This window comes from Lepus europaeus, chromosome 4 (genome assembly GCF_033115175.1).
Source record: "Lepus europaeus isolate LE1 chromosome 4, mLepTim1.pri, whole genome shotgun sequence".
Taxonomy (NCBI): Eukaryota; Metazoa; Chordata; class Mammalia; order Lagomorpha; family Leporidae; genus Lepus; species Lepus europaeus.
The window spans coordinates 111,890,657-111,905,798 of NC_084830.1; the positions used below are offsets into that span (position 1 = coordinate 111,890,657).

The 15,142-nt window shown below is 54.9% G+C and overlaps 1 protein-coding gene across 2 annotated transcripts in view; it reads left to right on the forward strand.

Moving 5' to 3' along the window:
* Nucleotides 1-15,142, forward strand: part of SLIT3 (slit guidance ligand 3) — a 642,896-nt gene that overhangs the window by 560,053 nt on the left and 67,701 nt on the right. For both annotated transcript variants that reach the window (XM_062188711.1, XM_062188710.1), the window contains exons 18-20: nt 95-238; nt 2,940-3,103; nt 3,957-4,089. In XM_062188711.1, coding sequence (XP_062044695.1) covers nt 95-238; nt 2,940-3,103; nt 3,957-4,089 — 441 coding nt within the window. The remainder of the gene's footprint in view (nt 1-94; nt 239-2,939; nt 3,104-3,956; nt 4,090-15,142) is intronic.

Sequence of the window (15,142 nt, forward strand, 5' to 3'; positions counted from 1 at the left end):
CATGCGCGTGCACACAACCCACCATGGTGTAGCACTGTTCGGGGGAGGACCGTGTGGTGCCGGTGCTGGCTCACCCCCATGCTTCTCCCTGTAGGATGCTGAGGAGTAACCTGATCAGCTGCGTGGGCAACGACACCTTCGCCGGCCTGAGTGCCGTAAGGCTGCTGTCACTCTACGACAATCGCATCACCACCATCACCCCCGGAGCCTTCACCACGCTCGTCTCCCTGTCCACCATGTACGTTCTCCATCCGTTGTCTGCTTGCCTGGGGCTCATCTTCTGCGCACCTGTCCCCTCCCAGCTCCCTGTTGGTCTTCAGCCAAGATCATCCACTCATCTGTTCACTTAACAAACATTTGTCAGGCTCCCTGTGCATGTCAGGCACTATATGAGTGTCAGAGATACGTAGTCCTCAGAGATATGTAGTCCTAGTCCCTCTGCCCTGGCACTCACAGAATAATGAATTCGCACATAAAAGAGGTCCACAGTGAATTGAAAACCCAACAAAGGCTTTGTTGAGAAACACTGGAGCTGTCTTAGGCAAGTGGGTGGGAGGTAGCTTATTAAAGAAACTGGGAAGTGCATTTCCGTCAGTGCAGAGGACATAGACCAAGGCCCTGCGGTCGGTTACAGCAGAGCAAATGCGTGGGACTGAGTAAAACCCAGCATGGCCATAGCATTAAATGAGAGAGGTTGTGATGGTATAAGGCAAGGCTGGAGAGGAGGCCAGGGCCAGGCAGTCACACTGCCACGGACCTTTTGGGGTTTTACCCAGAGTTTTTCAAACATGGACCAACGATATGCTCAGCGAGGGGGGTTTAAAAGATACTGCCCAGTGTTACCAGCACCAGCCTTCTAGACACCAGGTGAGGTCTGCTCAGGGAGTTCGCTGTATCACAGGGAAGCCTGTGAAGACTCCTGGGCCCAGTCTCCTGGATTCTAATCCTGGCTTTACCTCTCGTTGGCCGTGTGACCCTGGACAAGTTGCTTTATATCTTTGCGCTGTGGGTTTCCCTTCTGCTTAAGCCACCTCCCAGGATTGTTGCAAGGATTAGACTGGGTAAAATGTAGAAAACACACAGCAGGAGCCTGCGGCGTGGAAGGGCTCCGCACACGTCAGCTTTACGGCTTCTCATGGTATTTGCGGGCGGCTCAGTTACTGCCAGTCGCTGATTGATTGCCCCATCTCTTCCCTTCCCCAAAGACTGTTGGGAAGACGGAAGTAAAGGCCATCGCTTCATCTCCTGGTGCTATGCTCCCATCTGTTGGCTCCCTCAGAGAGAAGCCAAAGCTGTTGAATGGCCTAAGGCCCCACCTACCAGTTCCCTCGGGATCCGTCAGTCTCACTCCCCCACCCCCGCCCACCATGCAGCATCAGGGCCTCCTCCTGTTCTTGCCCGCCTGCAGCTTGGCACCTCTTGCTCCTGCTCCATGGAGCACCCTTCCTCCTGGCCTGCCTCCCCTCTGTCACCTGCCCACCCCATCCCAAGTCCTCTCACCCTGCTCTCCTCACAGCGCTCACCCCTTGCTGGGATGCCCTGTAACGTACTTGCTTATTCGTCACACAAGTCCCCTGGACTGTCCTCCGTGACCAGGTCTGCACCAGGGACACAGGTTGAGTAGGCGCTCGACCTCCAGTTGTAGGAGAAAGACAGGAATGGAATGAACATGTGCCCAGCACAGGAGGGAAGGACGGGCTAGGACCTGAGCCCAGTGGGTCGCTTCACTTCAGCCCATGTCACGCCCTTCCCAGGGACCTCGTGCTGGGAACCCCGAGATGCAGGGGATGTCGCGATGGGTGGAGGCAGAAGGCGCAAGAGAGCCACCAGTGGCAGGAGTAGCCTGCCAGCACCCACAGCTACCGCGTGTCCACGCGATTCAGCCCCAGAATAGCTGCTGCCCCATTTCTCAGCGCGTGGCACCCCACGGCCGCACGAGGGCGGCCAGGCCCTCCTGGCAACCTTGTGAAGCTTTTCTGTCCTCACTGGCGAACTGGGTGGGGGTGGGGGGTTTCTCCATAGGGTTGTTGGGCCAGGCAGGAGCAGGCTAACAGATTTAGGAAGTGCTTAGCGGGCTCCCAGTCCTATAGTAAGTACACAGAAAGTGATGGCGAGGTAGGCATTTGGCCTGGTGGTTAAGATGCCCGTGTCCCTGTCACAGTACCTAATTCCTGCCTCTGGCTCCTGACTCCAGCTCCCTGCCAATGCAGAGCCTGCGAGGGAGCAGGGACATTCAAGTATCTGGGTTCCTGCCATCCACGTGGGAGACTCAGATTGGGATCCCAGCCCTGGCCACACAGGCCTTTGGGGAGTGAGACAGCAAGTGCGTGCTCTGGGCGTGTGTGAGCGCACGCAGACTGACACATTTTACCAAGAGGGATAGCGTCTGTCATCCCCTCGTCCTCCATCAAATCACCCACAGAGACACACAGAGTGTGGGTGACGATGCCATGCTAGTTTCTAGAGACCTGGAGGCAGGCAGATCTGGCCTCAGCCACCACGGAACCTAGAGGCCAACCTGCGAGGCAAATACCAAACCAGCAGACACCCATCACCACGCGCTCTGCTGGGGGCTGCGGGAGACCCGGGCGGAGGGTAGGGGGCAGAGGGCTCCACTGTCTGTCCCGCTGGGCACGAGGGCCTCGGCAGCCTCTTTAAGGAGATGTCATGGGACTGAGGACCCTAGCCAGAGGGGGAACAGCCAATCAAAGGGCAGCGAGGCGTAGTCGCAGCAGGAAGAGCAGCAGGTGCGAGGGCTCTGAGTGAGAGACTGAGGGCGGCGAGGAGGGGCCACGGCCAGGCCGAATGAGGCATCAGCAGAGCCGCATCTGGGTTTCAGAAGAGTCCGCACCCACTGTGCGCATGCGCCCCCTCGCCCACCTGGAGACCGGGCCCCACCCCGCAGCGGGCTGACGGACAGGGCCCTTCTCTCCTCCCAGAAACCTCCTGTCCAACCCCTTCAACTGCAACTGCCACCTGGCCTGGCTGGGCAAGTGGCTGAGGAAGAGGCGGATCGTCAGCGGGAACCCCCGGTGCCAGAAGCCGTTCTTCCTCAAGGAGATCCCCATCCAGGATGTGGCCATCCAGGACTTCACCTGCGAGGGTGAGGCGGCCGGCGGGAAGGGTGGGGGTGGGGGCGGGCGGTCCCGGGAGAGGAGAGCGCGGCTGCTGCCCCAGGGCGGGGCGCCCCTGAGCCCAGATCCCCCTCTACCCGCTGAGCACACAGCAGGGCTCCTAAGGGCCCTGCAGGTCTGCTCCCGGGCTCCTTCCTGCTGCCGTTTCACTTCCTTCGCTCAGAAATCTGCCCTCATGCACTGATTTCATCAAAACAAGACACCTGTGGATTCAGACAAAGTGCTACCATCTGGGAGAACACTGGGATACCGAATGTGCCAATCCGCCATGTCCAACAGTGAAATGGGGGCCCCTTAGATGGTGTGGCACCTTTGTGCAGTACACAACCTGGGTAGCTGTACATGGGAGACCTGAGCCTCTGTCGTCCTGTGTGCTTCAAGAAAAGTCCCGTCACTGGGCTGTGGAGTATAAACAGGGAGGATCTGAAGCTGTGAAGTTGTAGGCCTCAGGATCTTAGAGGATAGATAGATAGATAGATAGATAGATAATTTGCATAAATTCAAGCCAGCATAGTTCTTTACTTGTTCAACTTGGGCTTATCCAGAGTCAGAGAAACTGGTTTGCAGAGAAGCTGAGGTTAAACTCTAAGGGGAGCCGGAGACAGACTTGCTGCCCCAAAGGGTGTTCAGGTCTTGGTAGTCTTTTTGGTAGTCTTCGTTTTATGTCAAATACAGCAGAAGGCAATCTGCGCAGGGCAGGTTCTTTTTCTGGCCCTGGCTCAAGGGAGAGTTTGCCTGTGCCCAGACAACCCGACCTTGCTCACTGGTTCCCCCTTGTGGTGTCTCTCCCTCCACACTCACCCTCTCTGGGGCACTCCACAGGCAATGACGAGAGCAGCTGCCAGCTGAGCCCACGCTGCCCGGAGCAGTGCACCTGCGTGGAGACGGTGGTGCGATGCAGCAACAAGGGGCTCCGCGCCCTCCCCAAAGGCATGCCCAAGGACGTCACCGAGCTGTGAGTGTCCCCAAACCTCCGCGTGCCCTGTAACTGCATTGCCACCAGCGTCGTTCTCCCTCTACCCTGGGTGGAGCCCAGCTCTGCATGCTGCCTCCCCACAGGGCTCGGCAGACTCCATCTGGTCCCAGCAGCAGTGCAGGGATTCAGTGGAGATGGCCTCCAACAGGCACTGTGGCTTACACAGCACCTTGGTGGCTGTGATCCTATTCCGCCTTCAAGCAGCCCGGTCGCGTCTATGGACCCGTTTTCCAGATGAGGTCCAAGTTCATTCTCAGAAAGGGAGTGTGCATATCTTCCTTCCGTCCCTCTAAGGAAAATACCAGCAGCTGGGGAACTTCCTGCAGGAAAGAGGTTTATTGATAGCTCATGGTTTGGGAGGCCGAGGGCACGGTGCCGGTTTCTGCTCGGCTCTGGGGAGGGCCTTGTGGCAGATGTCTCACCAGGAGCACGTGGCGAGACAGGAAGCCAGAAAGCAAGTGGGGTCCCATAGGACATAACGACTCGTCCCACCTCTTAAAGGCCCAGCACCTCGTAACATGGCCCCGCTGAGGACCAGGGCTCTAACGCATGAATCCTTGGGGGCAAACACATCCAAAGCATGGCAAGCGGCTTTCCTGTCCCACAGCCCGGGCCCTTTCCTGTGACTCCTCGGAGTCCTGCGTCCGGAGCTCCCGGTTCAGGGGACAAGGGCCCTGTTCTCTTCCTGAGGGCTCTTAGTATCGCGGGTAAAAACCTCACTGCAAAGCCCAGGTGCAGTTCCCCAGTCAGGGGGCTGCCTGGATTGTGCCGGGGCCAGATGAGCGTCACACACGCACACGACCAACACCTGCTGCATTCACATGCACGTTCCTTCCTCCTGCCACTCAGCACACGTGGGCCAGGTGCATCACAGTCCGGCCCTCCGCTGGCCCTGGAGAGCCGGCGGCCAGCAGCACAGGGGCCACCCTGACATGGAGGGGGCTCAGGGCTCGTCGGGGGAGGGGGCGCCTTTGGTTGATCACCTGCGAAACACATGGGAGGCGACCCCTGGGAATAGCGCCGCATCAGAGAGGTGCCAGGTGGCTAGGTCGTTGTAAGGTGAGAGTTCTCAGGTCTCATGCAGCTCAGAGTGAGCCTCTCTGAGGCCGTGACCCTGCAGCTGCATCCTGGATCCTGGGGAGGGAGGGAGGGGGCTCGTGCAGGAGCCCCACTGTGAGAGCAAGCAGAGCCCAGGTGGGAGACTGACAAGCCCTGAATCCGCAGTCAGCCACTTGCTCACCGCCACCCTCATACCTCACGCTTGTACCTCAACACTCTGCCCCCGGGGCCCCAGGCGCACTTCTCCTTGGGACCAGCTGAGCACGGTCCTCAGACGCAGCACAGAGCGGCCAGGTCCCTCCAAGGAGGGTTCTTTGGACCTGTCCTGGCAGTCCCCCTGGCGTGGAGGCTGAGCAAGCAGTCTTGAGTGTGTGCAGTGGCTCCTGGTGCTTCGCCATGCTCAGGGAGGCTGGAAGCAGGGCTGCCAGCCCCAGGGAGGGAAGGGAGGCCTGCACTGTCCCTACAAAGTCAGCCCTGTACTGCCCTTGGAGCTCTGCCTAAGCAGATGCCCGTCCTGCAGCGAGCGGCACTCCTGTTCTTCGGGCTGGGCTGTGTCCCGGGCTGGGGGCTGCAGGCTGCTTCCCGAGCCACTTGGGTGCCCACAGATGCACGTCCAAGGCAGGAAGTGCCGTGAGAACAAGCCCAAAGCTCACAAAGCAAAGGCAGAAGCAGCATAGATCTTCTCCTAGCACGCCGCAGCGCTCTGGCGGGGGAGAGCTGATTGTCTGCTTGGAGAATGGGTGGTGGCACTTCTCAGCCCGGTGTGGCTTCCAAGGTGCGTCAGGAAGGTGGCCTGACAGTGGGGAGGGAGGGGCGAGCAGGGGAGTGAGTGTGGGAGACAGCCAAGGCTGACCGCCCCCAGTGCTGTGGGTTGGGGCTGGCCGGGCTCCTTGCTGGATCCTGGTGATCCCGGGCAGAGCGGCCAGATGACAAAACCACGTGCAGTGAGTTCACTGAGAAGCAGCAGAAACAGGTAGCAGCATTTCTGCTGGAATTTGTCGCAGCCGTGCCCTCCGTGCCCTCCAGTCCGGAGATGAGTCTCCCTCCAGGCAGCACGCTGCAAACGCTCACCCACCTTCCCTCCGTCCCCTCTCAGCTCCGTGGCCATGAGTGAATGAGCCAGTCTGAGCCCTCAGCAGCTCGCTCAGTCCTCGCAGGTTCTTGACGAAGCAGGGTTGTGATACCAGGCACTTGCTTTAAGGATGGAGGGGCCAGCGCCGCGGCTCACTAGGCTAATCCTCTGCCTGCGGCGCCGGCACACCGGGTTCTAGTCCTGGTCGGGACGCCGGATTCTGTCCCGGTTGCTCCTCTTCCAGTCCAGCTCTCTGCTGTGGCCTGGGAAAGCAGTGGAGGATGGCCCAGGTACTTGCGCCCCTGCACCCGTGTGGGAGACCAGGAGGAAGCACCTGGTTCCTGGCTTCAGATCGAGGGTGAACCAATGGAAAAGGAAGACCTTTCTCTCTGTCTCTCTCTCTCTCACTGTCTAACTCTGCCTGTCAAAAAAAAAAAAAAAAAAAAAAGGATGGAGGAAGTTGTTGAGAAGTACAGATCACTTGCTCGGGGCTCAGGCAGGATCAGAAAACAGGTTGGATGCGCTGTGCTCGCCCTCATCCCGGAAGTTCTTCAACCACTGACAGCCCAAGTTCCTAAGCCACGTTAGGCGTCTCAGAAGCAGGAGGAGTCCAAGCATTAGCGTTCGTGTGGTTTGTATTGCTGACACCTACCATATTTGAAAGTAACCAAGAAACTTCTTAAGAACACTTACTATACCGTATAAAAGTCACAATAGTCCCACTACCTGGTTATACAGAAACCATTTTTAGGACAAACAAAGCAGAAGAGAGCTGACTGAGGAAAGTGGCCTTCTTTTAGGTTTCTGCACATCTCTTTCCTGTCTGGCTTCCCAGAAGACAGCTGGGCTTCCTGTCTGCTCCGCGTTCACTCTGGGGAGATTGATAGCTTGGGAGGAGGGGTAAGAAGAACATGGCTTGTGCAGGTGTGCTGTTGGAAAGGGTGGAGCAGCCACTCATCTTCTCTCATAATTGTGTGTTGATGACACAAAAACCACCCCCGGGACCAGCCTTGTGGCACAGCGGGCTAAGCCACCGCCACACACCGGCATCCCCACATCAGAGCGTAGATTCGAGTTCTGGTTGCTCTGCTTCCAATCCAGCTCCCTGCTAATGTCCCTGGGAAAGCAGCGGAAGATGCCCAAGGACTTGGAGAGAACAGGATGGAATTACTGGCCTGGCCCAGCCAAGGCTGTTGTAGCCATTGGGGGAGTGAACCAGCAGGTAGATTAGTCTCTCCCTCTCCCTCTCATTCTGTCACTCTCCCTTGCAAATAAATAATCTTTTTTAAAAAGTTTTTTTTTAAATAATCCCACCCACATGGAATTTTCTGAGAAGTTGGCTGTATTGTGGAGCCTGTCCCACATCGGTGAAGCTGATATCCTCTGTCACGTGAAAGAATGGGTCTGTCTCGTGTTTTGAACGGAACTTCTTCTAGATGCAAACTCAGACCATCACCCATTGGCTGCTTGGAAGATATTAGTTCACTGAGTGATGCAGATTCCCAGCTGTTGGCAGGTGACATACGGTACCAAAAAGTCCCACCTGTTAGTCTCACAGCTGGTGTCTTTAGATGACTCTGTAAGGGGCAGCTGGCGAGCTCCAGCGGCAGTTACGAGTTTTCCCCAATTTTCATTTTCCCCTTGGAAGCTCCCATTGTATCATTGGCAACATACCATCAGTGGTTTTCCCTGGAAGTGACAAAGCTCACTTTGCTCGTTTCCGGTAAGCTGTCTCGGAATACCTGTGCCTGAATATGCAGTTTGCTAGTCATTCCTTTAAGTAAAGATAGTATTTCATGAAAAGAAATGTTCAGGACCAGCTGGTTCCATGTGCAGCTGAGTTCACAGGTGCCCCGTGGTATAGAGGCTCCATGCACCCTTGTCATCTTGTCGCGCTGAATGTTGAAATGGTGTGAGCTCAGGAGTCAGCAGGATTCATCATTGTTGCTGCTTCCTCAAGGGCGTTCTCAAGTGAACTGGATTTTTTAATTTATTTATTTGAGAGGCGGTGGGGGAGAGGGGAGGAGGAGAGAGGAGAAAGTGCTCTCGCATCTGCTAATTCACTCCCCGAGTACCTATAGGGAGCCCTGGCTGGGGCTGAAGCCAGAGCGTCACTTCGTCTCCCATGGGGGTGGCAGGAACCCTACCACTTGAGCCATCGCTGCTGCTCCCAGGGTCTGCATTAACAGGAAGCTGGAGTCAGGAGCCAGAGCTGGGTACGAGAACCAGATACACCTATGTGGGACATGGGTGTCTAACCACTAGGCTAAGTTCCTGCCCCTGGGTTTGTTCCTAGTCTCTGTGTGTGGAGAGTTCCAGGATATAGTGACGGCTGACGTCATTTGGTACTGTTGTCCTACTGTAGGCTGAGCTACAAGCAGTTTTCCCCTCCACGGATTGTTTTTCAAATACTTAGTTCGTTTTATCTGAAAGGCAGAGTGATGGAGCAGGAAAGAGAAGGAAATATTCCATCTGCTGGTTCACTCCTCAAATGGCTGCAAGGGCCAGGTCTGGGCCTGGCCAAAGCCAGGAGTCCAGAATGTCATTGAGGTCTCCCAGGTGGGTGGCAGGGGCCCAAGCGCTTGGGCCATCTCCCACTGCCTTCCCAGGCACGTTAGCAGAGGGCTGGCTTGGAAACAGAGTAGCCTGGATGCAAACAAACACCCTACTATGGGCTACCAGCATTGCAAGTAGCAGTTCAACCCACTTCACCACACCACCAGCTCCCCTTTGCTGACTTTTGATCACTATCAATGCACCTGGCAACCTAGCCTTGTGCAGAAGGAAACTAGTGCTTTACCCTTCTCTCAAAAATAATTTAGGTCTCATAACCCCCTGAAATAGTCTTGGTGGCTCTCAGGCGCCCGTGGATGGCACTTTGAGAACCACTTCAATAACTCCACACTGGAATCAAGGACCACAGGGATGCACCTGCTGCCCACCAGTGTCAGGCTCTTGATTTAGAGCACAAGGCTATAGAATCTTCTGGAAAGCACAGCTGAGGCAGGTGAAGGGTGGCTCAGCCCCCAAAGTCACTCACAGAAATCCTCTCTGCAAAGGTGGGGCCTCAACACCATCAGAAAGCTCAGCCATTGCCATGCAGACAGTCTTTTAAATTTGGGACTGTGTTACTATTCTAGAACTGAGATCTAACACTCTGTTGGCTGCCGTGTGTGGGCGTGTTTACAAATATCAGACTGCCCCCGTTCTGGAAGCAGACTCTGCAAGCTTGCTTCTTCCGAGGGCTCCAGGGGGAGAAGCAGAACCCAGTGGAGAGCAGCACTGCCCCACAGTCCTCCCTCTGGTGCAGGCCCAGGAAGGCTCCATACTGCATCTGGGCCAAGGACCCTGCGCATGGATTTGTTGTCAGGTAACTGAGATCCCGGGAGAGCGGAAGGAAGGGTGCCACCCTGCAGGCACAGGAGCAGGAAGAAGTGCTTTATGTCAGGAAGTGAGGCCTGAGAATGTTGTGTGATGCAGGTCGGCAGGTGTGCATGTGAGTCCCAGGTGTGCGCACACACTGAGAGTGAACGTGGCAGGAGGTGATGCGAGGATGCGTTCTCTGCTGGGGTTGGAGGGACCTGGCCTGGCTCTGATTGGCACCATGGAGTTAGAGGACAGGAGACCGGATCCGGAGAGCAGTGCCACGGAGCTTTCTCTTCATCTGCAGTGTAATTAGGGGGTAGGCACACACACATGAGAAAGGGCAGAGCCGTGCAGCTGGTGACAAGCACGAGGGAGTGGCCCAGGCAGGCAGTGCTGTGCAATAGGGAGCAATCCAGGAAGTTTGCCCACTGCGGCCTTGAAGAAAGCAGGGCGAACACCCTCTCTGCCCTGCGCTCTCCCACAGCAGCCGCTTAGAGAGCTGCTGCCGTGTGCCACGTCCTGCGCGGATATTTCTCTGATAGGCGATCTCGTTTCATCCTGGCACCATCCCTTCAAGGCGAGCAGCATTATTCCCACGTTTGCAGATGAAAGAACCGAGGCTGGGGAAGGCTGAGTAAGTTAGGATCACCGCCAGGAAGCAGCAGAGCACAGACTGAAGCCCAGGTCTGCCTGGTCCCAAGGCCCAGCCACGAATTCACAACCTCCTTATGGTGGAGGCCCGAGTCCTTGTGTGTGTCCTGGGCGACTTCCTGGAGACAGCAGTGGGGCCTCTCAGAAACTGCTGTCTGCTTTTAAGCAGGGAGAAGGCAGACCCAGGGCCCCTGCCACAATGCTGCAGGTGCCTGTCACTGGTTCTGGGCCTTCTCCAACCATGCCAGCTGCTGCCTGGCAAGAGGCTGCTGTCTTCCATACCCCTGACTCTGAACAGTGCTCTCCAGAGCATTGAATGGAGTGACTGCCTGGGGATGGTAGCATCCTTGCCTCTCTCTGGCCCAGGGAGAGAGATTGGAATGTGCCTGGAGTCAGCTGGGGGGCAGTGACCCCATCTTTGGAGAGCAGGCCAGCTCTGGGCACAGCAGCCCGCAGGAGTCCTGGTGCAGGTCCCGGCCCAGTGAGGACCTCAGCAGAGGACACTCTGGGCACTGTCAGGCAGTCACAGCCATCTGTGGGAGGGCTGGGATATCTGGAGCACAGGCAAGGAGCTGAGAGAGTTCTCTTCACTCATTCAAGTGTTTATGGAGTTAGTGTGCCGGACATGGTCATCCGGGCTGGGAGCGCAGCCACTGACAGGCAGGTGAGGTGCCTGGTCCCAGCAGCTTAGGAGGCAAGAGAAAGACAGTTAGAAAACTCACCAGTAGGGTCAGGTTTCCTGGAAGGTAGAGGTGAAAGGAATGGAAAGTTCACATTAGCGAAGACCCCCAGGTACCAGATCTGTGTTCAAGATAGCAGGCAGGTGGGAGATGAAACAGAATGAGAAAGGGTGGTGTGTGACAGCTCCGGACAGCTTCCGGGGGTGTTGCAGGCTGCGGCGAGGGCTGAGCCAGTGAGGAATTTAAGCAGGAGAGTGGGGTGGTCTGAGTCATCCTACCCTGGGAAGAGACTAGGGACCGGACAGCCAGGGCTTCACTGTCAACCATCACAGCTATTCTTGGATATAAATGTACACTCGGATGCACGAGGGGACCTCCCAAAAGGTCTCAGGAAAATGGAATTAAGACAAATTTCTTTTCTCAAAAAAATTTTGGAGCCCATGCAGTGTTTTCATATTTGCCTCCCATGAACTTTTTGAAGACCTTTCATATGTGTGTATATGTGTATATGTGTAAATACACGTATGTGTGTGTAGTCATTGCACAGTATCCATGGGGGATGGGTACCAGGACCGCACAGATTCAAAATGTGCAGCTGCTCAAGTCCCTTGTGTTATAAAATGGTGCAGGATTTGCAGGGAACCTGTGCATGTCCTCCTGTGTACTTTAAATCATCTCTAGTTGACCGTGCAAATGCTGTCCAAATATTCGTTACACGGTATTGTCCAGGGAATGACAGGAAGCAAAGTCTGTGTGTGTCCAGTACAGACAGTTTTTTTTTTCTAAATATTTGTGATCCGTGGTTGGTTGAATTCACAGCTGCAGAACCCACAGATACTGAGGGGCCAGTTGTAGGTGTCTATCTGAAGGGTCTTCAGGAAATTCGTGCAAAATCTGTATGACAGTAGAACTATGCATGGATTTCAAAATTTTCTGCACCAGAATAAAGTGGTGATTTCATTTTTCCCATGAACTTTTTGAAGCACCCTTGCCTATTCAGCATTTGTTGACCATTAACTAGTGTATTGGGCCCTGTTCCAAGACTTCATTTTCACATTAAGGTGATATTGTAAACCCCACCTTACAGAAAGCCTCAGCATCCTGCCCAAGGTCACACAGCTGTCAGATAGTGGAGCCAGCAGGTGAGCCCCAGCTGCCTAACTCCTGAGCAGCCCTGCTCACTCCTGGCCACTGAAGGCCAGCCTGGCCAGGATGGAATCTTCTGGAAGGTGGCTGCCTGCCCTCTCCTTCACTGTGCCACTGAGCCGCCAGTTCCTTGTGGGGAGTATCCCTTCATGAGCTCGGTGTGTTTTCATGCAGGGCTGCTGCACCGTCGTGTGCTTGCGCTAGGGCTGAAACGGAGCATTTAAATCAGGTCAGCACAAAGGTTGACCTGCTGGAAATGCTGAGCAGTTCTAAGGCTGGGGTGCAAGAGGGCAGGCTTCTGAGAGGGTCCCTCGAGGGCCTGGGCTACAGGCTACAGGCAACTGCAGAGTTCGGGGTTTTCATCAAGGGCTTCTACAAAGAGAGCTTTCCCACACAGCCACATCTGCATTTCTGAAGGGGAACCTTTTGATTCCACATCTTCTTCTTCTTCTTCAGAGCAGGGATGCCGGGTCGCCAGGGACACTCTGTACTAAAAGCAGCTCCCGCTCCACAGAGCCTGAGCACCTCCTGTTGCCAGGCATTGCCTGTTAAGGCTGGGGCGAGCAAACCCAGCGTGGTTCTGCCCATGTTAATCATAGAATCCCACTCAAGACATCATGGGGTGGGGTTAAGCCTATGAAGAAGCTACACCCAGAGTGGTGGGAAGCTGATGCCCAGGAAGTGAGGCCGGTGCTGAGATCTCTCTGAGCAGCTGCAGGAGCTACCCAGGTGGGAGAGAGACTGGCACACCCAAAGATCTGGCCACCCCCACCCACAAAGGGTCATGGGGCATCCAAGGAAGGCTAAGGCCAGTGCAGTTGGAACCAGTGGTAAAGGGGGAGTTTGATGTGAGATTGGGCCAGCTAGGGGAAGCAGGGCTGTGATGCTTAAGTCATGTGGGGCTTGGCTAGGCTGTGGTGCCCAATTGTGGGGCCAAGTACTTAGTCTAGATGTTGCCGTGAAGGTGTTTTGTAGGTGCGGCTACCATCTACACTGAGTTGACTGGTTAAATTAAAACAAAACAAAACAAAACAAAAAAAAAAAAAAACTTCCAATGTGGAGGTCAGCCTTGTCTAATCTAGAGAGGACCTTATTAGAAGAAAAAACTCACATCTCCTGAAGGAGAAATTGGCATCATGACTATAACAGAAATCCTGCTTGAGTTTCCCAGCCAATCAGCCTGCTGTCCAGATTTTGCCTTGCCAGCCCCTTAGCTGTGTGAACAGATTCCCCAGAAACAAATCTCCTCAATAGATGATATAGATTGAGGCCAAAGGACAAAAATGATAACCATTTAGATCCTAATTGGCTTTCCTTTTTGTTCTACAATCGGGCAGCACTTCATTCCATAAAGTTCAATAAGGGTTCCTGATGGGCTGAGAAGAGGAGGTTGATTTTATGCACAGAGAAAGAATGAAAAGAGCAGAAACCAAGGGATAAAGCAGATTGGTCATCCCAAAGTTCCCTTCCAGGACAGGGAGACAGAACAATAGAAAAATGGTGGATTGGTTGTGCTCGGGTTACTTGAGGTCATTTCTTTCTTTGTGGATTATAGAAGAGAGAACTTCCTGGTCATGCTGGTGGAAACTGGCCTGTTTGGGAGATCTGGCTGTTATCTTTTATTCCTCCTGGTTCCTTGGAAGGTCGGATGAACCCAGAGCTTTGGTTTGGTGACATGGGACTTTAGCACGAGTGACTCCATTTTGATTATTAGCCTGGTCTGCGGTGGCCCAGTACAGTAAGCTAGTCCAAGCAAAGGTCTCCTGTCATTTCTACACAGAAAGAGAGGCTTTGGGCCCCTGGCACTGGTGAGAGCCAGGCTGGAACCCAGGACCGGCTCTGGGGGCCCACGGCTCCATGGGTAGCTGTGTCCTGGTGCCCACCCTACACACGAGGATGCTGTCAACATCCTGGAAATCCGGTGTCATTCGTGCTTTTACTCAACTACTCAGCAAATACCCAAGCTTGCAAACCATGACCTGTCCCACAGATATGTCTGGTCAGGCACAGAGCATTTCTTGAGAGCCTTGTAGGTTTTGGTTTTTTAATCCAGGGTCCTATGACCAGCCCCTCTGTGCATTCAGTCATTCATTCAACAAATAGCTGAACCCTTACTCTGAGCTGGGCCCAGAGGAGGCATGGGGGATACAGCAGGAAACCAAACTGGCAGAAATCCTGCCCTTGTGGAGTTTGCATTTCTTGGGGTGGAGAAAGCACTTAGAGAGTCGAGCACCTCTAGGTGTCCAAGTCTGCAGGTCCTGCAACCGGGAACTCCGCCAAACCAGGGGCAGAATGTTTGAAAACAGCTGTCCTGACCTTGTACATACTTTCTGCCATGTCTCCCTAAGCAACACAGTGCAGCAACTGTCTACTTGGTTGTAGAGGTTAGAAGTAATCCAGAAATGCTTTAAAATGTATGGAAGCACGAGTTCTGTGTAAATACCAGGCTGTTTTATGTAAGGGGCTAGAGCATCCTTGGATTTTGGTATCTGTGGCAGCTCCTGGAACCAACCCTGCGCAGGTGCCAAGGGACGACTCTCTATCCTCTTGAGACTGTGACAGTGAAAGTAAAGGGGCTCGAAGTCAGGAGCTGATAGAGCACAGGGCTGACTTCCCAGGCTCAGAGTCCAACAGGTGTGCCTGCAAGCCTGGCTGCGGGACTTTAGTGCTCTGAGCCTCAGCCAAACATCCAGCAGCCCAGCTTTAAGTGAGGTCACTGCCAGAGCACTGGAACTCCGCCCCAGAGAAGGCGGGCGAGTTGGTCTGGGGGTCCGCGGTATCTTCCTCTTGCTGTCGGTTACTCACCGTAGGGCACACAGCAGGCCCTGCCGAGGCCCCCTTCTGATGTGTCTGGCAAGCCTCTGTGCATCTCCCAGCAAGCAGACCTGCAGTTGGGCTGTGTTACTTGCTTTGTATCATGGCTGCCTCTTGTTTGCTAAGTTGCTGGAGCAGATAGGATCCAGAGGAGGAGTAGAACGAGCAACATAGGGGAGAGCAAGCAAACCTCCATCCTCCTGAGTTCCGACTGCCTTGCAGCAGCTCCTTGAGGGTAGAATCT